The sequence below is a fragment of the Tasmannia lanceolata genome, unplaced genomic scaffold (genome assembly GCF_043159265.1).
Source record: "Tasmannia lanceolata isolate RefF3 unplaced genomic scaffold, GAP_Taslan_0.1 ptg000002l, whole genome shotgun sequence".
Taxonomy (NCBI): domain Eukaryota; kingdom Viridiplantae; phylum Streptophyta; class Magnoliopsida; order Canellales; family Winteraceae; genus Tasmannia; species Tasmannia lanceolata.
This window is the reverse complement of record NW_027518679.1, coordinates 32,031,617-32,054,602: the sequence shown is the minus strand read 5'-3', so window position 1 is coordinate 32,054,602 and position 22,986 is coordinate 32,031,617. Positions and strand designations below refer to the sequence as shown.

At 37.7% G+C, this 22,986-nt stretch overlaps 2 protein-coding genes across 3 annotated transcripts; both read left to right on the top strand.

The window, feature by feature from the left end:
* Positions 1–1,866: 1,866 nt before the first annotated feature.
* LOC143869886 (eukaryotic translation initiation factor 5-like) lies at positions 1,867–8,414 on the top strand. Its single transcript, XM_077376447.1, has 2 exons — positions 1,867–2,024; positions 6,462–8,414. The coding sequence occupies exon 2, from the start codon at positions 6,819–6,821 to the stop codon at positions 8,178–8,180; it is 1,362 nt and encodes a 453-aa protein (XP_077232562.1). The 5' UTR covers positions 1,867–2,024; positions 6,462–6,818; the 3' UTR covers positions 8,181–8,414.
* A 4,675-nt stretch (positions 8,415–13,089) lies between these two features.
* Positions 13,090–20,382, top strand: LOC143869876 (acyl carrier protein 1, chloroplastic-like). 2 transcript variants are annotated; one of them, XM_077376442.1, is made up of 4 exons: positions 13,090–13,277; positions 18,565–18,675; positions 19,251–19,373; positions 20,015–20,382. In XM_077376442.1, the coding sequence occupies exons 1-4, from the start codon at positions 13,113–13,115 to the stop codon at positions 20,138–20,140; spliced, it is 525 nt and encodes a 174-aa protein (XP_077232557.1). In that variant the 5' UTR covers positions 13,090–13,112; the 3' UTR covers positions 20,141–20,382. The 2 variants fall into 2 exon arrangements, with proteins under 2 accessions (XP_077232557.1, XP_077232552.1); XM_077376437.1 differs by having other exon boundaries at positions 19,248–19,373.
* The last annotated feature ends 2,604 nt before the right edge of the window (positions 20,383–22,986 follow it).

The window sequence follows — 22,986 nt, the reverse complement described above, 5'->3', positions numbered from 1 at the left end:
TACGTTGTCAGAGGGCACGAGTGAAGAGATGGTGAGAAGTGGTTGAAAAACAAGGGGAAAAAAAGAACTCTATTTAAAATAGAGATTTTGTTTTCTTTATTTTTAAAACTTCATACCACGTCATCACTCGTGCCCTCTCAATCCTCTCTCTCTCCCACTTTTCCTAGTTCCCCACCACTCTCTCAAAATTTGTAAGTTCGTATTCTGCTAAAAAGAACTTCATGGTTGCCAACAGATGGCCTAAAATGGAAAAACTTCAGTATAAAATGGGTTCCACCTCTTACAAATCGTCCACCTGATAGTCCTTGCTTTGGATCATCTATAGCTCAAAATTCAAGTTGATCATCCGAAGAATGAGTAATTTTTTGTTGTTGATAAAAAGCTATGGCCGTGCTCTTTTTGGATTTTGAGAACTAGTTTCGAGTTCAAAATTGATTATTCAACTCAAAATTGTGTTTAACTTTGAGCCCATGAATCAGATTTTGTACTCAAGATCAATTCTCAAAATCCAAATGGATAGAGCCTACATATATATTTTTTGTAGGCAAGTTGGGGTTTGGACCCCTGCCAGTTCATTAATAATGAATCTAAGACGCAATAAAAAAAATCGAGAAACACGCCCCCAAGGGTCATAATAGTATAATAGAGAGCAGAGGGGGAGAGGAAAATAACAATTACAAGTGACTATATATGTCTCCCTGTTTTTATCTGCCAATGGTCCACACATTGTATAACATATTCATTCATTATTGGATGTTTAGGATTATCCTAACATTTCACAAGGAGGTTGCCCCCTAGTAAAACATCCCTCCCAATTGCCACCTATCCAACTAGTTTTTGTTGACACAAAACATGGGGCAGTGATAAATTAACCCCGTATTTTTCAAAATGGACTGCACAGCCCACACCATAGTATGATCCTAACCCTCCATTTGCTGGGCCACAAAGTAAATAGGATGTACCAAAAAAATAATCTCCATAAGATGATCCCAACTGTCCGTTCTATAGAGATTTGATCACGGAGTTCTCAATAGATCGGAGGGCTAGGATCATCCTATGGAAATGAGTTTTTGGGCACAACCTATTAACGTTGTGGCCCATCAAATGGGAAGTTTGGATCACCCTATGGCGTGAATTGTACGGTCCATTTTGAAAAATATGCAGTGAATGGGGGTGAATTTTTCACTACCCAAACTAGGCTCTTATATTTTACCAACAAAACCACAAATATCACCTTATTTAGTATAGGAAAATGATATATTTGCCTCCTTTTTTATGTGGGACAGCCTTTTCTAGTGTAAAACAGAAGTCATAAGCCCACTAGATGGGGCTGTCCCAAGTGAAAAGGGGGCAAACATACCAAATACCTTGTAGTCAGGGTTTTAAATTTCAGTTTCGGGATGCGTTTCGGCCCTCACCGAAACCGAAATTTCAAAATTTCATCCGAAATGGGGTACACTACTAAAAAATAATATTTTATGGCTAGAAATTTGAGTTTTTTGGCTTGATTTTCTAGAAATTTTGGACAAAATATTAAAAAACCGAAATTTCGGTCAAAATCCAATACCGGTTCGGGCATCGGCGATTTCAGTGCTGACCGAAATCCGAAATTTTATCGGTCGAAATTTAAAACCATGCTTCTAGCACACATGACAATCTTATGACGAGGGTTTGGGACAACAAAATGACCTTGGTATCATTATGTTTTGCAATGTTAGAGCTAGGGTTTGGGACAAAGAAGTGACCTTGGTATCATTCTACTTTCTTTTTTAATATTTTATTTTTAGTCACCCTTCATCACACGTTTCTTTTCCGTTTTTTTATCCCGTCAATTTTCCTTGTTCAATCACGCATGACGTGGCATCTTCCACATCTTCAAATCAACGGATAGGATTAGTAGACATCCAACGGTAAGGATTCATTCAAGCAAGCATATAAGGGTTTCACTACGCCTCTTCTCGTTGAGACAAAGGCGACTGTGATTTTTTTTTTCCCCTTCTATTTCTCATCTCTACTTCGTTCAGGTAAAACCCTAGCCCCTATAATGGATCCTATTCTCCTTATTTTTCATGTTTTCTTCTCCTTAATCATCTAGCAATCAGATTGTGAGTCTAAAACTGATTATGCTACTCAAATTTTTACGTTTAATTTTGAGTCCAATAATCAGTTTCGGATCTGTAGATCTGGATTCTTTTAGTACATCTGGATCTGTAGAAATATCTTCAAATCTCGTAGGTTTTATTATTATCATTATTTTGATTTGCAGCATCATTTTCATGATGATTCGTGTTCGTTTGTTTTTTCATCTTTCGATTAGCTTTTAGCTCTTAAAGATAAGTTTGGATTTCATTTCTCTGATTGTAGATTTGATTTCCTTTCTGCGTGCGTGTATGATCGATCTTTGTAGAAATCATATGTTTTTTTCTAAGCAAACAATCGGTTTGTGGATGAAAAGTTTTTTGGAAGCTGTAGATCTGGATTTTGTTTTCTCTCTGGATTTGTAGAAATATCTTCAAATTTCATAGGTTTTAATACTATCATTATTTTGATTTGCTGCATCAGCCTCGTCTTTTAACGACTTTTTCCATCTTTCAATGAAGTTTTAGTTCTTCAAGTTCGGTTTGGATTTTATTTCTCTGATTATAGAATTGCTTTCCTTTCTGGTGTTCAATCTATGTAATCAGTTAATTTTAGGGGGAATTGAGATTGCAAGGATGTTTCGGTTTAGGTTAGGTTCATGTGAATGGATCTGGTTTAGAAAATATAATTTCATTCAATTAATCAGGGGTTGATAATCTGTCATTCTATACGATTTTCTGATTTCTGATTGAAATTTTGCTGGTGCATTGAAAATCAAAGAGATGAATGGATCTAGGCTGACTTTTTTTCCTGTGGTTAATCTATCAGGTTAAATGGATTTCTGTGATTAATCTATTTGGTTAAATGGAATTGATCTCATGATAATTTCTTTGATTAATAGCCGACTCCAACTAGTTTGGGACAAAGGCTTAGTTGAGTTGAGTATAATTTATGGATCATAACTTTGTCTTTTCTCGAATTCATCTGTCAACCTATTACTTCTTTTACTATTTATTTGAAGTCCAAGATACCATGGCCATAAGTGAATTTTATCAAGTAGTGAAGATCAAGAGCATGGTTGTAATTGGTTAGAAGTGGTTGACAAAATCATATTCTAGAATCTATTTTCTTATATCTAATGCCATAATTGTAATTAGATTGAAGGTTATTTTTTTGACGGCTCGCTCATGGTTACTGGATGTCCGATGTTCCTTCGAAGGGTCGGGAGCTTGCTTCAATGAGAGCTTGGTTCAGAAGCTAAATTATTCTTGCTTCAATGAGAGCTTGCTTCGGAAGCTTAAATTATTCTCGCTTCCAAAATTAGCAGAAGATCGCTTCCATCATACTCCATCTTAATTACAAGCTCCCTTGCTATATAGGTGTTAATATTTATTTTTCTAGAAGAGTATTTTTTTCCATTTGGTCATGCCAACTTAGTGTTTCGAAAACTAGAATTACTCTCCAAAGGAAAGTGTTTAAAGCATAAAAGAAATCATTGCAAGTTTTAACTGGTACTCATGTAAAATTTTCTTCAAAAGCATATCCAAATTCCTATGTGTCTTGTGCATTTCCAATCACGCCTCTTTGCTCAGTGCTTTCTGCTTCCTTCATTTTCTCCTTATAAAGCCCTCATTTATAATTTTCTCTTCAATCAATGTTTCTTGTAAATGCCTTCGACAAACTCAGTTCTAGCTTTGTGAAATATCTTAGTTTTTTCAGTATTTAATCCTTTTCAGTCCCAAACTTATTAAAATTCTGTTTCATGGCTGGAGGACACTTAAGTCAGTAACCTCACATCTCATTAAATAAAAAATCCACACAATCTAGCTGATTGAAACCTTTTTCTTTGTTACATTTCTATTTTTTATTGAGTTGTCATAACTCCAATTTTGATTTTCAACTTCGAGGATTCTTCTATACGGACATCGACAAGCTTAGACTCTGAGTTGTGTTTTCCACATTTTAGGGATGTCTTTTTGTCCCCACTATGGTTTTAAATTTCGGTCAGGAACGAAACCAAAATTTGGAATTTCGCGAAATACCGAAATTTCGAGAAAATGTGTATATATATTTTTTTTAAAAATGAAGATTACAAAATTTCGCACGAAAATTTGAAATTAATTAAATAATATTTTTTAACTATTACCAAATTTCGGACCGAAATTTCGGATTTCGGTGGGGTCCGAAATCGGTACCGAAACCGAAATTTAAATCCTTGGTCCCTACTACCGAAACCAAAATAAGTTGTTCATACTCTGTAGGCCATAGTTATACACACAGGTCCGATATGTAATTATTCGTAATCTATTTTATCATGTTTTAAGTTTTTCAATTTTCCATCTTACTTTTTCTTCAAGTCTTGCTGTTGACAATTTATTGTTTTTTAGTTGTCATTTCCGAGTGAGTGTGCTGTTGTGTGTTAAAGTAGAATTGCGGAGGGCTTGGACCTAATTACGTCTCCTCTGTTAAAATATGGTAGTGTTGAACAGGGATTGAGTTGAGCCATTTATTGTCTTCATGGCCATTGCTAGGTGCATGTTGTTAGGTCATCTGCACCTACCAATATCTATTATCTTGCAGTAAATGGAACTAGAACTTTTTGTCATATTACATTTTTTTCAAGAACAAGTTCGCTGATCTTTTGGATTTTCCTTTTTCTACCACATGATCTTACCTATTATCTACGTGCAAATTTTTTTTTACCAGTTCAAGATCTTCAAGCTTATACTGCTATTGTATCTTTGCAATCTTCACCAATTTAGCTTTACTAATGAGATTTCTAAATTTTAATTGCTGCTTCATTTAGAGGATAGAAAAAATGGTGTTTATTTATTGTATTGAGATTCTATTTAACTTTTTTTGTGGGAGTTGGAATTGTTGGCTCCCGTGGCCCACACAACATCATTAGAGATTGGTTTTTCTCACTTTACCATCCTGGATGCGCAATTGATGAAGCCAGTCTGCCGGTCTATATTAAATGCATCTTCCAAGTTTTTAAAACAATTGCTGGCTATCCTGTCTTTTTCTCCATGGATTTGCAATGTATTTAGTTTCGTGGCTGAGCCTCAAAGCCCCCGTACATACATTTCAGCGTGCATTCACACGACTTTGAAATATACACTGGACATGCACATTCACACATACATTTATGCCAACTTGAAATATTCTGGGTAATCTATCCTGCTTAGCTTTCATTTCATTAAAGGTTGTATTTATTTTTCATAGTATATTGACCTGGGCGAACTTTATGTGGCACGTCCTGATGATCGGCTTTGTTGATCTGGTGGGCAACCATTAATCCAGCCCATTACCTCTGTTTTAACTATGATCAGATGACTCTAAGTCATTGGTCAGCACTTGATTTAAAAAAGCATTTCGTTAGAATATTATATATTCTATGGAGCTTCAACCCTTCAAATATATGTGTGTGTGTGTGTGCGTGTGTGCGTGCGTGCGTGCGTGTGCGTGTGCGTGTGTGTCCAGAGCCAATGATCAAACTAGTGGTGACGTACCAGATCAGCCAATATCACCATAAAGTCCATGTATGTGGACTATGCCAAAAAAATGTTCTTTATTAATATTCTTTTGTTCATGTGATACCATGAGCCACCCTCACAACTTCCGGATGGCAAATCACTCAAGGGGCTATTGTTTGTGTCCAATTCAGTGAATTATACCCCTTTTAACATTCTGTGGGGTCTGTATGGCACATTCCCCAAGGCACCAGGGTTAGGATCTGCTTGGAAGATGGTGTCTTAGTTGAGGTTCGTGGATCACAAATTGGGGAATGCGGTTTTTGTCTCCTTGGCCTGCAAGGAGAGGTGGTGAAAGAATCTAATGGGGGCTGTGGTTTGTGGAATCAAATTATTGACACGAACCGTATGCCTTTTTTTAATGTGAAAAAATTCCTTGTGGAGGATACAGTGTGTATTAGTGATGAAATACTACGTTAATATTTCATACCCTATAAGCTGGTTTCGTTGTAGGAAAGTAATATTTAATTTAGGAAATAAACAAGTTTAGGGCTATGAGTTATCCGTCACTCTGAATTTATTGTTACAGGCAGTCGCTACCGTGTTGACATGGAAATGTGTGTCGACACATATCAGCATTCCTTTTAACACTTGTAAACCCCCCCCCCCCCCCCACCACACACACACACATGTTCGTACATACATGTTTCTGGGAATCCGTCCACATATTATAAGTTGTAGGTGAGGAAATTTTCTACTTAATTCTGTAAGCTTTGATTAAATTGGGGTTCTTATTGCATATCTCTTTGCGTTCTTGTCGCACTCTTTTGTGCTTAGGTAGATTATTCGATTTTCTATTGTATTTCTCTGAATTTAAATCATCCTTTTGTATTGATTTTGTTCTAATAGGAAGTTGTCTGCTTACCTGCAATCCTTCAAGTGCTCAAAGTGGAGTTCGTCAAGTTTGAAGCTTCTTTTATGTCTGAGCGGGCCTCTCTCTGTTTGGGATCAATTGGGTTGCTTGGAGACTGCTACCCTATATCAAGAAAAAAGTATAGGTTTTCTGCGGAGAAAGTTGGCTGTATGCATCTAGGGCCACTTCGAGATTTTACAGATTTTCGTGGTTGCACCTGGATGCAACCTTCTGCGATCTTAAGAGGTCAGCCTATTGAAGGAATCTCTTTGTTAGACAGTGCTACTAATTCTGTGTTGACCGCTAGCCTCTGCAGTCTCTGATACCATCATTTTAGCATTTCTTGAGAAAAGATGGCTTTACAGAACATTGGTGCTTCAAACAGTGATGATGCCTTCTATAGGTATAAGATGCCGAGGATGATAACCAAAATAGAAGGCCGTGGGAATGGCATCAAGACTAATGTCGTTAACATGGTGGATATTGCAAAGGCATTGGCCAGGCCTCCCTCTTACACCACAAAATACTTCGGTTGCGAGCTTGGGGCGCAGTCCAAATTCGATGAAAAGACCGGTGTTTCTCTTGTGAATGGAGCTCATGACACGGCTAAGCTAGCTGGGCTTCTTGAGAATTTCATCAAGAAATATGTTCAGTGCTATGGGTGTGGAAACCCCGAGACTGAAATTATCATCACGAAGACCCAGATGATAACCATGAAATGTACGGCTTGTGGCTTTTTGTCAGATGTTGATATGAGGGATAAGCTGACAACTTTCATTCTGAAGAACCCACCTGAGCAGAAAAAGGGTTCGAAAGATAAAAAGGCAATGAGAAGGGCGGAAAAGGAGCGGCTCAAAGAAGGGGAGGCTGCGGATGAGGAACTAAAGAAGATTAAAAAAGAGGTGAAGAAAAAGGGCACTGCCCCTTCCAAGGAGGTGGGTTCGAAGGTTTCGAGCACAAAGAAAAAGGCCAGTGGGTCTGATGAGGACCGCTCCTCTCCTGTTGCCAGTCAGAAAGATGAGAACGAAGTGGCCGAAGAAGATGATGATGATGTCCAATGGCAGACAGATACCTCATTAGAAGCCGCCCGCCAAAGAATCCAAGAACAACTAAGTGCTGTTACAGCTGAGATGGTTATGCTCTCTACTAATGAGCTTGAGGAGAAGGAAAAGCAAGCAAAAAATGGATTGAAAAATGGAAGTCCAAAACCTGAAGAAACATCTGAGAATTTGGCAACTGGAAATGGTAAAGCTGGGTTGTCTAAACATGAAATGCTGGTTTCGGAGATAAAAGACAATCTGAAAAAGGTTTCCACTCTGCAACAGATACAGTCCTTTGTAGTATCGTTGGTTGGGTCACCACAAGAGATTATGAATGCCCTGTTTGAAGCCCTCTTTGAGGGCATCGGAAAAGGATTCGCAAAGGAGGTGGCTCAGAAAGATGAGTTCCTTGCTGTGGCTATACAGGAAGTGGGGACAGAGATGATGCTGCTTCGAGCGATAGAAGTGTACTGTGGGAAGTCGAACCCTGATGTGGTGAAGGAGGTGGGCCTGGTTCTGAAAGCTCTTTATGATGGCGATGTGTTGCAGGAAGAGTCCATAGTAGCATGGTACGAGGACGGACTTGAGGGACGCAACAAGGACTCTCAGATTTGGAGGAATGTGAAGCCCTTCATAGAGTGGCTCCAGAGTGCAGAATCTGAAGAGGAAGACTAGACGAGATCCTCCTCTTGTGGTAAGAAAACTATCTCATCTAAATATCTAGTTTCCTTTCAAATTTAGTGAGTCTTTTTGCTGTGTGTTGGTTTCAAGACACTTGTGTCTGTGTGTGTGAGAATAAGGTTCCGGGGCTTGCCTGCTGATTTTAGTTACTATTATCAGAATACCTTAGACTTAAAGCTTGGCTTTTTGCCATATATTTGATATGAAAAAATGCAATTTGTGTTGTCATGTCTCTGGCATAGATGTTCTGCTGTAGTCTGGAATGATAAATGCATCTTAGAAGCATGGTTTAAAATTTTGACCGAAATCTGAAATTTCGGATACCGGTGGCGACCGAAACCGAAAATTTCCGAAATTCAATTTTTCTCCACCGAAATTTTGGTTTATAGACATTATTTATTAAAAAAAAAGTTTAATAAAATAGTTTAAGGGGCCATTTCTGTACATTGCATTTTATAATCCAGGAATGTAAAATCTGTGGTTTTATAAGCTAAAATCTGATTTTTCTAAGCTAAACGTGGATTTTACAATCCAAAAAATGTACAATCCAGGATTTACATCGTAAAAAAATCCAGGTTTTAGCTTTACAATTCTAAAAGAGTACAATCCAGGTTTTACCTTATAAAATCCAGGTTGTATGTGATAAAATCCAGGATGGGTTTTACAATCTTGGATTATAAAATTCCTTCATCACCAATGAAGCAGCTAAAGCACAAGACTCTTCACTCCCGTACCATCTTCCCCACCAGTCTGTATTTTCAAAAGTGGTATACTGTTTTTCTCATGTTGCAATACCCCCACTGGCCACTGTTGCTGAAGGAACCATATGATATAGAATATGGCTTCTTACTCCCATGATATTGGCTGTGCCATTCTTTAATAAGACGGTGGAATAAGCAAGAAACCGCTCGATCAATCTCAAACCAGTGAAGAAAGCTACTCCAAATGAGAAAGGACAATGAATGAGGAGGTGGTTGCAAGTTTCTATAGCATTTTTCCAACTAATGGACAAAGAATAAGGGTCTGTTCAGCTTCGCGAAGGAAACAGGAAGGAAAAGAAAATGACGTGGCAGAAGGAAATGGGAAGGAAAAGAAACTGTAAAGAAAGCAGCAGAATATGTTATTTACCACATATAAAGGAGAGCAAAAATAAATGAAATCATGAAGAAGAACAAATGAGACCAATAAGCCCCATATCATGAACCTTAACCAAAATGACGTAGCGGAAGGAAATGGGAAGGAAAAGAAACTGTAAAGAAAGCAGCAGAATATGTTATTTACCACATACAAAGGAGAGCAAAAATAAATGAAATCATGAAGAAGAACAAATGAGACCAATAAGCCCCATATCATGAACCTTAACCCTCAGTTCTGAAGAAGAACATGAAAATATCCCTAACCCTCGTATCGGATTTTTAGCAAAAACCCAAAACAAGAACCTAAAAACATGAATAACCCAAAAGAAGAACTCCAATGCAATACTCCTAACCCTCGAATTTTTAGCAAAAATAAAAAAACAAGAACACAAAAACCCGAAAACATGAAAAATAAAAACCCCAATAACCAAATCAAGTATGTTTGATTTTTTGTCGTTTTTTTTCCAGGGAATTGCTAAAAACCCACACACTATTAATATAGCAGATTTTGCTAAAAAACCTCGTACTACAAACCCTAAAATTCAGACGTTAAAATTTTTATATAAAGTAAAAAGAACTAAAAATTTTTGCTAAAAATCAGACGTTAAAATTTTGCTTCAGAAAAAATCTGGATCTTTGTCAAAGCACACATCCTCTACAATAGAAATCCGAAAAAAAAAAGAAAAAAAAGAAGAGGGGAAGAGTACAAAGGGAAGAGGAGACATACCTGTAGGGGAAGGAGGATGAGCGGCAGGAGCGGAGTCGTCGAGAATGGCAGCCATGAGAGAGCGAGAGGAGTGCAGATGCTTGGGGCGAAGAATATTGGGTTAGGACTTCTGTTTTGTTGAAGACAAAAAAAAAGAGACGTGAATCCTTTCCACGCGCTTTCCCTATCCCGAATCCAAGTCCAACGGACGGATTTTGAGTCGGAGAAAGTGGGTTGCCACGGCGGATAAGTGGGATTCCACGTAAGTCTCGTGCTTTCCGCTCTCTTTCCCTATCCCGCCAACAAAACATCCATTTTAGTGCTTTCCACGGAAAATAAGCCCATTTTCTTTTCCGTTTCCGTTACCTTCTGCCCAACTGAACAGACCCTAAGGGTGGGGGGTTGCAAGTTTCGGCACCATTAATTCATGGTTGCCAAACATGGCATGGCCTTAGCCAAATGATTTTTTTCCTTCCAACCGAAGCATTGAAGACTAAGGAGTACAAGGGGCCAATGGAAGAAAGATTTAATGGAGAAGCTATTTGGTATCGGCTCCAAATTCTCTGATCAACAACAGTCGACTCCCTTTGCTGAGGTCCTTTGGATTGCAAGAAATATTTTTTTCTCAGGGAATTTTTTTCATGATAAATCGGTGTCTCCAAGTGGTGAGAGAGGGTAGGGCAGTGGGAGGAGAGAGATTTGAGCGTGGTTTTAAATTTCGGTTTCGGTCCCAATTTTGGCTTTGGCCAAAACTTAAATTTCAGCCGAAATCCGGTAATATAATTTTTTTTTTATTTTTATTATATCCAAAATTTCAGTCGAAATTACCGAAATTTGGGAATAATACTATAAATTTTTTAAAAAGAATTCAATTTCCCCGAAATTTCCAAAATTTGGTAAACCCGGAATTTCGGTTTCAGTTTCAACAGAAATTTAAAACCATGGACTTGGGAGGGCACATCGACATAAGTGTGGGGAGACAAAAGCTATTGTCCTCATTCATGAGGTGGCTGGTCTGACATGCAACTGGCCAGCCGCGAAATGCCTTTTGCAATGAACCCTAGCAAATCCCTAATATGATTAAGGTTAATTTAGAGGCGTATCATAAGTGGAGGTCCCATGATGTAAAAAGTGAGTTTCTGTTCTCTCACAAATAAAGCTAATAACAACCCACGTTAATTGTGAGGAAAGTTATTTATTGCAATTATTTAATGGCGTGTTTTTGTGAGTTTGTTTCTTGGTAGGTATGTTGAGATTGAACCACCGCACTTACGGTTGAGGAATAAAGTCTTCACCAATTGAGCTAGAGAGGCCCAACAAAGTCTTCACCTATTGATCCAAGAGGTACAACAAAGTCTTCACCAATTGAGCTAAGGCCCTACCTTAGGCATGACTAAGTACCAAATGGGCGCACTTGTTCAACGATCTAAATAATTTATCTAGTAGGCTCCGTTCATTTGCTTCACTTGACTGGGAAAATACATGGATATGTTGTGGCAAATGGAAAGAAAATGGACGATTTTAAGCCACCAATTTGTATTTTTGCTGATGAATACAGACAATTGATTTCCCCCCTCACCATCCACTTAACAGCCACAGATCGGAGGGTTAGGATAATTTGTTGACGATTGGAGGGGGGCTGTTTGGATACGTGGATTTTCGAATCTAGGTTTTAGTTTGAAAACAGTGTAAAAGAGGGTTCATGATCAAGCTGCAGCATTTCTTGGATTTTAAGTATGAAATCCAGGTTTTAGATATCTCTCCCACATCCTGAGATTTCTAAAACCTGAAAACACGGGACGATCTGCTGCTCTCTTACTGTCGGAAAGAAGAGCGAAAAAATCAGAAAACGACGGCTGCTCTCTTCTCTCATCTCCCATCTACAATTTTGAAGAAATCAAGGATTCTAAAATCAGCATATCCAAACGGCCCCTTAGCATATAAATGGTAGGGGTTGTGGATCTACTTTAGATGGGATCCACCTATGTCTGGGCAGGATCCGTTTAGATCCCCTTACAATCTATTTTGAATCAGACAGTATTGAGTTCTCTAGGTCCTACTTATGTTGTACAGTGAAAGCTTAGGCTTAGAGAAGGGAACAAGGTTAGGCTTTGGATCTTATTAGGAAGAAAAGTTAGGGAAAATGAAATGTTATTAGTGATCTTGAATAGCTTTTTAAAATGTTCCTAATAAATGGTTTGGACCATTGAACAAATGCCTTCCAATTACACCTTTTTCCAGCTCATGTTTACGTGGACGAATGCTTAAGTGAGGTGTGAGTGACCCCATTGTAATACAATGAGGCTTATTTAATGCAGCTTATTGGGTCCCACCTTTGATGGATCTGAACCGTCCATTTGTTAGATTTGGCTTATGAACTATTCCCAATTCTAATTTCTAATAATATGTACTTCTCTGGTTGAATATACACAGTAATAACACTACATCTAGACAAAAAAAATATAGGGAAATGTTATCAGCACTACCATATTTTGATGAATGCAGTCCTAACTGTATTAAAAAGTAAGGTACGGCCTGCAGCATAGGATGATCCAAACCGTCCATTAGATGGACCACAGCCTAAATAGTTTGTGCCCCAAAAGATCATTTTCATAGGTTGATCCTAACCCTCCAATCTATAGAGGGACTGAATCTTAGAAGGTTGATCCTAACCCTCTATATATCCGCGGGGGAGGGGGCGAGATCAACCTATGGCCCATCTAATGGACGGTTTGGATCATCCTATGGTGCGGGCCATACTATTGTTGATAACATTTCCCAAAAAATAAATATTAACTATGCTAATGTTGACACGTGACCCAAAATGTACCTATGCTAATGTTGACACGTGACCCAAAATGTACCTATGCTAATGTTGACACGTGACCCAAAATGTACCAAAGAGGGGACTTCAAATGAAGCAGTTGGAAAAAGGGTCCCACATGTGGTTAAGATCAAAATAAAGAGAGAAATAGAGGGGTAGTTTAGTCATTTAGACTTCATTCCATTTCCAATCCAAGTCACGCACCCAGACTTCTCACACCTATTCGATATAAACAAGGCCAACAACAATCCTCTATATAAATGTGCCAACACCTCTTCCCTCCTCACGCTCTTCGTGCTCTTCGCTCTCTTCGCTCTCTCCAGATCTGTTTTAGGGTTTCGAATTTTATCAGATCTTTAATGGCTGCCGTTTCAGGGGCATCGATCTGCGTTTCTTCTAGTTCCCGTTTCTCGCAGCAGAACCAGGTATATTCTCGTTCCTCATATCTATTTTTTTCCCGCTAGATTCAGATCTAGGGCTTGCTTAATCATTGCGATTGGTGTTTCCGAAGTAGATCGGGAATTTGCATCGAATGATTTTTTTGTTGTTAAATGTGAACAATGATTTTTTTTTTTAAAGTGACGATGATGATCGATTTGTTTTTTCTTTTTCTTTTTGTCTTACTGTGATCGATTTGTTGATTTCTTTTAGCTTTTGGTTCGTTTGAATTTTGTAGAGTGATTTGGTGATGTTTTGTGCTAAATGTTTTTGTTATGATGATCTGTTGAGAATTGATCTATTTGAGAATTAAGTCGTGTGAATTTTGCAGAGTGATATGGTGATTTTTTGTAGTACTTCTCGTTTTTAGTTATGATGATCCGTAGAGAATTGATCTATTTGAGATTTGAGAATTAGGTCGTGTGAAATTTTTAGAGTGATGTGATGTATTTATGATGATCTGGAGAACAGATCTATTTGAGAATTAGGTCGTGTGAATTTTTTAGAGTGATGTGATGATGTTTTGTAGTCCTTCTCGTTTTTAGTTATGATGATCCGTGGAGAAGCGATCTATTTGAGAATTAGGTTGGCTAGAATGGCTCTCGATAGACCTGATCGGACTGGTTATAGACCTGGAGTGATTTGGTCAGCAAATCTTCGCTGTCTGACCGTAGCTATGAAGTGGATGGATGATAAAAAAAACCGTTGGAAAAGATGAGCAATTGTCCAATTCGAAGGGCAGAAATTGCACCGATCGAACTGCTAGGATTTATCTAATAACATAAATCTTTAGGCTGTCGTCCATCCACATGGTGATCTACCATATCAGAGTTTCCTATCACTATTAACATGTGCTAAATGTATGGTGGAGGCAGTGATGCATGGTTAGTGTGGTTCGAGCAAATACATTTTAGTATTTTCCTCTGAGAAAATTGACGCGGATTCATTTTAGCCATTAAAGTTTGGCAATTATGTGATATCAGGTGTCCATTATGTTGCTCATGTATGCTGGAGATGATCAGGGTTCTAAATTTCGGTTTTAGTGTCGGATTTGGCCACAACCAAAATTGAAATATTTTGGTTTAACTGGAAATTTCAGTCGAAATCATGTAAAATCAGGATAAAAATTTCGGTATTTTTAAAATTTTCACCGAAATGTCAAATTTTGTGTAAATTTCAGCAATTCGGTGGAAATTTTGTAACGGCGAAATTTTGTAAAAAAACAGTTCATGGTGTATTCCGTTTCGGCCGAAATTTTAAACTATGGAGATGATGAGCCTAGTTTCTATGGATCAACAAACCATGCTACTATATTCTTTGAGATTTTTTCTGTTAATTTATTTGATTTGCTACAATTTCAGCTCTTAAACCACTACACAGTATAATGACTGCTAGATCCATTTGTTGTCCATGAAATTAGGCAATCATCCTCTTGCTTTAGTTAATATGCATGTGATTAGTGCCAATGATGAGCTTGTGATCCCTCGTAGCTCAGTAAAACTTTCATGAATTTGAGGACTTTGATCAAGCATATTTTGCTGTTTTATTCAGCTCTAGAAATGTCAACAACAGTTGCCTGAAATTCTAAACGCCAAAACACTGGCTTTTTTCTGTTTTCTGCATAAACCAAATGACAAAATGAAAGTGAAAGTTCGATGTTTAAATCCTGACACTCGACTGAAAGCCATTAGGTCTAATGTAGAGCCAGGGGCTTCTAAAAGGTTCCGTACCCACTCCTTCCAGTACAGTTCCGTCTTTCCTGTCGTACCCTAGCATGGCAGTGGATGAAACATGGCTTTCTTGAGTGTGTTCTACATGCTTATCACATTTTTTGATAGAGTCCTTTGTGTTGATTGATGATTCTAATGGGAGTGGAATGTTTGAGACAAACCTATTGTTGTCTCCTCTTGGCTGGAAAGTTTGATGTTGAGCACCCACCCTCGACAAAAGGTTCCCCTTGGTGCACTTCAGTTTCTGTTGATCCAAAGTTGTACGCCTCAGGAGCTCTAGTTTTGTCGTGTATCATGAGCATTTCTTATGTTCTATATATGCTAACTGTAGTTAAAGGTGCTAGGCACACATCAGGCGGAAGGGCCCTTGGACTGCTTATGGAGCAAGCCATCACTTTGAAATGTGGGCACAATCTTATTATTGGATATCTTATGTTGTAACATAAGCATGAATGTATAACTTCCAAAAATCATTTCAACCCTCTGGAATATATTGAAATTTACATGAAGTTGTTTCTTATAGACACTAGTTGTTTATAAACTCATTGCCTAAATTTAAGGTATTTTTGGGACACAATCGTTCAATCAAATTCTAAAATCAAAGCACACCCATTTAGGCCATGAATTATAATCATTCAAGTGTTGTAAATGTAAGAAAATATCCACTCATCAAAGTACAAAACATTAAATTATCTGTTGCGATTAATAAAATTAAGGGTTTGGGTTTGAAAATCAAGCTGCGAAAATGGAGAAAACAACAGAGATACTTATCACAAACCAGAAATAAGGAGCAAAAGCTTACTAATCTTCAACAGTAAACTCACTTTTGGCCTCATCCCACAAAATGTGTCGTACAATTTTATTAGGGAAATGATTTCAGCGCTACCTTGGTTTGATAAAGATGCACGACAAATCTTGCGTTTAGTATTTAAAGGCCAGTAAGTGCTTTTTGAGAACCGAAATAATCTCCTGACAGCCCTTTAAATACTAAATGATAAGATGCTTCGCGCATCTTATCAAAACTTGGTAGCGCTGAAATCATTTCCCTTTTAAAACTTAAAAACTCCTAGATTTTTTTCCAAAAACTTAATATTAAATTTACATGAATTAGACATGTGAAGCTATTCATTTTCAAAAAAAAAAGAGAGTAAAGCTATGAGTCCCTAAAACTTGTAACTCTAATGAGTCGTGAAGTCTTGTTTACTAGTAATCGTTACCTACATTAACCCTTCCTCCCTAATCTACTATAACCCTAGTCTTTCATGCAATTCATGTTCGTTTCCAATGAGGAGTAATAGATGCTTCATGTTGACTTTCAATGACGCTTCCCACCCGTTTCCTCCTTTATTTAGAGCTCTTCTCTTCCCTCTTTCCTCTCCCGCATTGCTTCTCGCACTCGCTTCTCACCCTGGCAACTATGGGCTAAAGTAAGCAACTATGTATCTACTCATCAATGTTCAAAATATTAAATTACCTGTTGGGATTAATACAAATTAAGGGTTTGGGTTTGAAAATCAATCTGAGGAAATAGAGAAAAGAAAAGAACATAAATGCTTTAAGCTAAATTGGTAGATCATGAGTTTGATGCTTCATGCTTTTGTTTTTGCAAGGAATCCAAGGCAACGCTATACATAATATGAAATGCTTTGTTGGTCACACATTTTAAAACACCATAAGACGTGTGTCAGAGAAGTTGACGCTGATATTCGAAATACCCTTAATTTTTCCTTGTTCTTGGTTTCTGATAGCATTTTATATTATGTAATATCTATGTATGCATAGACAAAGGTGTATGGCTCGGGATACAATGGTCCCATGTCCAACTGGATGCAGATCTGTAATAAACAGGACACATGTTTGTTATGTGGAACTTATCGCTAGATGGGCTCATGGGCCCACCATGGATGGTCTAGAAACAAATCACTGGTTGGTGGGCCGCATGTGTTTGGGCACTGTGTATCAATTTCAGACAAGTGTTAGCAATTGATTATTTGCCTAGGATCACATTGGTTGATTTGATGTTTAGATAGTGAACAATCCATGATTTAATGTTCAGAGTCAATCTATTGATGTGAGTCACCATGCACAAATATTTCTCACATATACTCAACTCAACTCAACTCAACTAAGCCTTTGTCCCAAACTAGTTGGGGTCGGCTAATGAATCCTTTAGAAAAAATTCATGAAGAAGGTGAAAAGATTTACTCGGCTCAAATTGACTAAGTCTAATCCTGACACTAGTTGGGTTTGTCTACATGGATCATTTTCTTCCATTCTATCCTATCCAAGGTCGTGTTCTCTGCTATGTTCCTAGCCCTCAAGTCCTTCCTCACTGTTTCTACACCTGGGTTGTTTTCGTTCTACCCCTACCTCTTTTCTCACATATAGAATATAAAAATCCCTGCCTTATTGGACCTGGGACCATAGTATCCTGATCCCATATGTATATAGTTTTATTTCATCACTATTTATTTATATGCTATGCTTTTATGAAATACTTTTTGTGTGATACTATGACTTTCAATATTATAATGCAACTGTATGGATGGATGCTCCACATCGTTCGGTCTCTCTACTTTCTAGGGTCTGTTTGTTCCTATGCCTGACAGCTTTGCTCCATGCCTAACACCCACCCATATGTTTGTGGCTAAATTGTGATGCCTATAAAATTTGTATTTCACACGTTAACTATCATTTTATAGTTACAAATTAATATGTACTGCGCTTCGTATAACAACTAATGCTTATGAGTTATTAATTAATTGTAGTCCCTTTCACTTAATGAGATTTAATTCAAGTTAGAAACGTGGAAGAATTTCCTTTTTTACAATTTCTTTTTGCAAAGTTTTCTCTTAAAGACATCTAATGCTCATGAGTTATTAATTAATTATTCTCTTTAAACCAAATGCCCACCCATTGGCCATCCAACATTAATAATTTTGTAGCAATTTTTCAATCTTTGAGCGAATGTTTATAAACTTGTACTCCTGTCAAGAACTTGCCCAAGGCAAAACTGGGTTGACTCGTGTGAGTCAACAATTGACCTGTCAAATTTTGATTCAGTCTGGTCTGTTACGCATGTCTTCGATTGAACTGGTAGGGCCATCACTGAGTCAACTCGGGCAAGTCAATGAGAAATTTGAAACCTTCCTTTGAATATCCATTTATTATCTGACAGGACCCCCCCATTTCTTGTCAATTTCAAAATATTATGAAATATTTGTTTCTACTGTTGTGATTTACACATTATTTTTTATTAGACATTACATTTATATTTTGATTCCCAAATTCCATGTGAACGTTTGGTTTTACTCTGAAACAATGGAGGTTTATGACATCCTACAAATTGAAAAGGAAATATGAAGGCCATGACTCTTCTTTCTCTACAACTCTTTTTCTGATAACAAACTAAACATTTTATGGCCCTTTCATAGGCAAGAGAGAAAATCTGTTTTTATTAGATTTGAAGTTTAGTTAACGTTTTTGTTTCCTTGTTTCTCATAGAATCTAATAATCCAAAATCCTGGGGCTTACTGTTGAGCAGGCAGTGACTGCTATTTCTAGCCTGAAATCAGTCTCGCTTTCCGGTAAGACGAAAAGCTTTCCTTCAATCCGGTTGCAGCCAGTGCCATTGCGCTTTCGGGTTTCGTGTGTTGTATGTTTCTCTAATCCTGAAATGTTTTGGCTTATGCATTTCTTTTAATTGGCATTCTATCTTAGATACTGTTTTGAAACTAGGAGGAATGCTAAACTCAGGGACGGCCTTGCAGAAATCTGATGAAAGGGCACTCGCATTGGTTGCATGTCACCAAAGTGCAATTAATGCTCTTTGACGTTTACACATTATAAATGCACTTTGGTAACATGCAACCAATGGGTGCTCCCTTTCATCCGATTTCTGCAAGGGCGCCCTTCAGTTTAGCTTTCCTCTGAAGTTAGTAGTGCATTTAACTGCTAAGAGATTAGTCTTTTTTTTCCATATCAACTTGAGCATAGGTTATCTACAATTTTTTTGAATAACAGGAGAAACATAACATATGATACAATGTGTACATAATTACTCGTGGGCATGTGTTATATATACGCCAGGGGTTTTCATGTTCATGTGTTATTCAAGGGTTCCACAATCTTGTGGAAGCATTTAATCTGTACATAACTCCGTATCTAGTAGCTACTTGTAGATGCATTCTGTTGTAAGCAGCGACCAAGAATCTAAAATTTTCTTAGCAGGCCAAACCAGAGACAGTGGATAAGGTTTGTGAAATAGTGAGGAAACAGTTGGCTCTACCAGATGAATCCACTGTTTCAGGAGAATCAAAATTTTCTGCACTCGGTGCCGATTCTCTTGATACGGTACGCATGACCTTCACACCTATCCTCTTCGCAAGCCCTTACTAATTATGTTATTTAAATTGTGGATGTGCTACTGATGATTCTATTTTGCTTGGTATCTCCATATTATGATTTTATTTCCCAAATGTCATACCTTTTCTTTTCCACCAATTGACCTGCCCATGTTTGGCAATCATGAAAAATTATTCAATGAAATATTTATGGGCTCAGTTGTGTCAGATAGCGGGGTGGGAAAGATTTTGAGTTTCTAGGAAACCCCAAAAACTAGTGAAAAAATGCCTAATGAAAATTGATTTTCTGTTTTCCTGGTTTTTAGGACCTTTTCATGCACCCCCCCGCCCGCCCTAAAGTTTCTCCCTCTTGCATATCCCCTGTTTTTTTGGGAGCTTTTCATCCCCTCTCACCCCCACCCTCTAAAGTTTCTCCCTCTCCCGCCGACCTCTCACAATTGACCACACATTTATTTTTTAATGGTGGCCAAAAATGTCCTTGGCCTTAATGGAATTAGAATGCTCTGATGTTCGGCCAGTTCTGCGCTGTTGTTCTATAAAAGAACCAAACTGGTGCATTTAGAGATTGTGGTAGGCGTGTTTATTTATTTCTGAATCCTGATTAACATATTGCATTGTGTGCATTCACAGGTCGAGATTGTGATGGGACTCGAGGAGGCATTTGGGATCAGCGTGGAAGAAGAAAGCGCCCAAAGTATTGCAACGGTGCAGGATGCTGCGGATCTGATTGAAAAGCTCGTCGAAAAGAAGGATTAAAACAGGAAATTTTGGGGGGGGGGGCTTCTGGTTCGAGTTAGTTTCTTCGGTATCTTTATGTTTTCTCTCTTGTTTTTGCTTACCCTGTTCATGTGTTCCCATCATGATGATGATGAACACATTAGTTTTTCTATTTCCTTTTTTCCTACTCATGAATATTTAATATGTTGTTAAATTTTAATTAAACTTCTCCAGAAGATTTCTTGCATGAAGTGATAAAACTTAATCAGATACATTTTGCATGGAGTGTTTCTTTGTACCACAATTTGAACCTAGATTCTGGTATGAAAGTATAATTTTGATTTTGCCACTAATATCTCAAGATATTAGTGGGTTATATGACTAGGGCCATGTTTGGCAACCCTGAATTTTTTCATGGAAAATTTATATTTCCATGGAAATTTTTTTCATGGCTGCCAAAACATGGCCTAAGTGTCTGTCTTGCATGCTTAGGGCATGTTTGGCAAATGTCCTCTCAACGAAATAAAGAGGTTTGGCTACACATCTCACTCTCCTTAGCCCTTGTTTTAGATAAAATTTTTAGGAAGTGTTTGAATCAATCTAGGAAAAAAAATTATATTTCTATGAAAAAAATATTCCCTTTATCATGAAAAATAAAATTCCCGGGTCTAATAGGTTGAAAACAAGGAAACATTTTATTTTGGTAAAAAAATTCCATGAAAAATAAGTTTACCAAAAACTAGAAAAATCATTTTCCATAGAAAAATTCTGAAAAAAAAAGTTACCCGAGATAAGTAGGGGTGTCAACGGATCCACTTCGGGTCGGATCCACCTATGTCACAGTCACGATCCATTCAAATTCCTTATCGGTCGGGTCGGACTCGGATTGTTCTTCGGATCCTAATTTCCAAGTCATGATCACGATCCATTTTAATTCGGACCGTCCATCGGAGTGTCCTATTATGTCCCACTAAGCTAAGTAAACAACTATTTTTTTTTAAAACGAGTAAGAATGGCAGTCCACTATTAGTGTGTCTCTATGCATTTTCTTCTACTAAATTAAAAAATTATCTATGTTTAATCTATGTGTAAAATAATGCTTGTAAACAATAAAACTAATCAAAATTACATACACAAATATAATGTATAACTATTATCAAGAAATATGATTCATAACAATAACATTCAGTAATAAAAACTGATGAACTAATAATATATTCATGACGGCATATATGTTCAATAGACCAGCATAATGAAAGTAAAAACTGAGAAAATGAATCAAGAAAAAAAAAGACTCACCATAATAATCCTTTTCGTTACTAGGGAAAAACTGAAAGTCTGAAAATAAAGGAAAGGGAGCTGATATATTCGCCCCTTTTCATTACTAGGGACACCCGATTCAAAACCTCCTGACCGGCTAATGAGAGTATCCGGTTAGATATATTTAGTCCTTTTAGGAAATGACCAAAATGCCCAAGCAACACTCGTCCCGCATCTTTGCCCATTACTCTCGCCCAAATCCATAGGAGCCCAAGTTCAGAGATGCCCCAGGAAGTGCAGAAACGCCCTAGGTCTCTCTCTAGAAATCAACAAATCTGGAAATTTTGTTCTTTTAGAACATCTTAATTTGTAACCCACCAACAAAACGAGGAAGATAGAGACCATTGCTGCTTAGGAGAAGAAGCTTTTCTATTTTGACACCCTTCTCACTGCCACCCAAGATTTTTTAACATAAACATAAACTTGGAGGCAGATTTGGGCAATTTATGGGAGCTGATGGTTTTCTCTTTCGAAACCCTTTAATCTATAGAGAATTGTGAATGATTCACAATATATGATTCACAAGTTTTCTGCACAAATTGAAATTTTACTTACCCTTTTACCATCAGGGTCATCAAGCCTGAGGCAGCTAAGGAACTTTGTACAGAGAAAACTTCTCTGATTTTCTAGATACAGAATTTCGATATGATGGCCCCATGCCATAAGAATATCATTTTTATGCTTAGTTTCTATATCACATTTGGTTCCAACACCCATGTCCACCAATGAATAATGAGAGAGACAGGCGCTGGATTTGGTTTCTGAAGTTGGGCTTTGCATTTGGGCGAGAGGTAGGTGAGAGAGACAGAAACGAGATGGGATATTGGATGCCTGCATGGGTGTTTTGGTCATTTTCCAAAATAATCCCTACGTGTAATTGGCCACTTGCTTTAGCCGGGACAAATGTTTCAGAAAAGGTGTCCGCAGAATTGAAAGGGGCGTATATATCAGCTCCCTAAAGGAAATCCTGCTGCCTTATCTATTCATTAGTGATAAGAGATGTTTTGACCAAAATAACCTTCATAGAAATAATAGCATTTACAAAATTTGAAGGGTATTTTTGTCAAACATTTCGGATCGTGACTATCCAATGGGCATCTCTGCCGTGCCCATACCCAATCCGAAATTTTTCGGATCCCAGATTTTAGGGTCCGAAATAAGCCCATGGATCCTATTCGTATGTTTAGATCCCGTTCATTAATGTTCGGATTCGGACGATCCATTGGACCGTCTGGATCCATTGACACCCCTAGAGATAAGGTCTTTTACTGGAAAGTTTCAACTAAAATAATTTTTTACCTAAAAATTCATTGCCATACCTTAAAAAAGATTTCAGGAAAATTCTTTCATGGTATCTGTGGTTGGTATTACCCGTGGATCCTAATCAATGACCTACAAATCCTCTTCCCTTGGTTGCACAAAACCCGGGATGGCTTAGGGGTTTTGCTGGGTGTGCCATGTCTACAAACTTCTTGTTTGGTTAGCATTGAAATCCCTAGAGACTCCCAAAGATGTCTACTGGTTAATCCTTGCATGTCTGCTAATGCTTGTCTCTTACTAGTGAC

Excerpts from the sequence above, each read along its gene's own strand:
- LOC143869886 (XM_077376447.1), top strand. The coding sequence starts at position 6,819 with ATGGCTTTACAGAACATTGGTGCTTCAAACAGTGATGATGCCTTCTAT.
- LOC143869876 (XM_077376437.1), top strand. The coding sequence starts at position 13,113 with ATGTGCCAACACCTCTTCCCTCCTCACGCTCTTCGTGCTCTTCGCTCT. Across the intron at positions 13,278-18,564 it reads GTTTCTCGCAGCAGAACCAG|GCAGTGACTGCTATTTCTAG; the intron begins GTATATTCTCGT and ends ACTGTTGAGCAG. Across the intron at positions 18,676-19,247 it reads GCTTTCGGGTTTCGTGTGTT|CAGGCCAAACCAGAGACAGT; the intron begins GTATGTTTCTCT and ends AAATTTTCTTAG.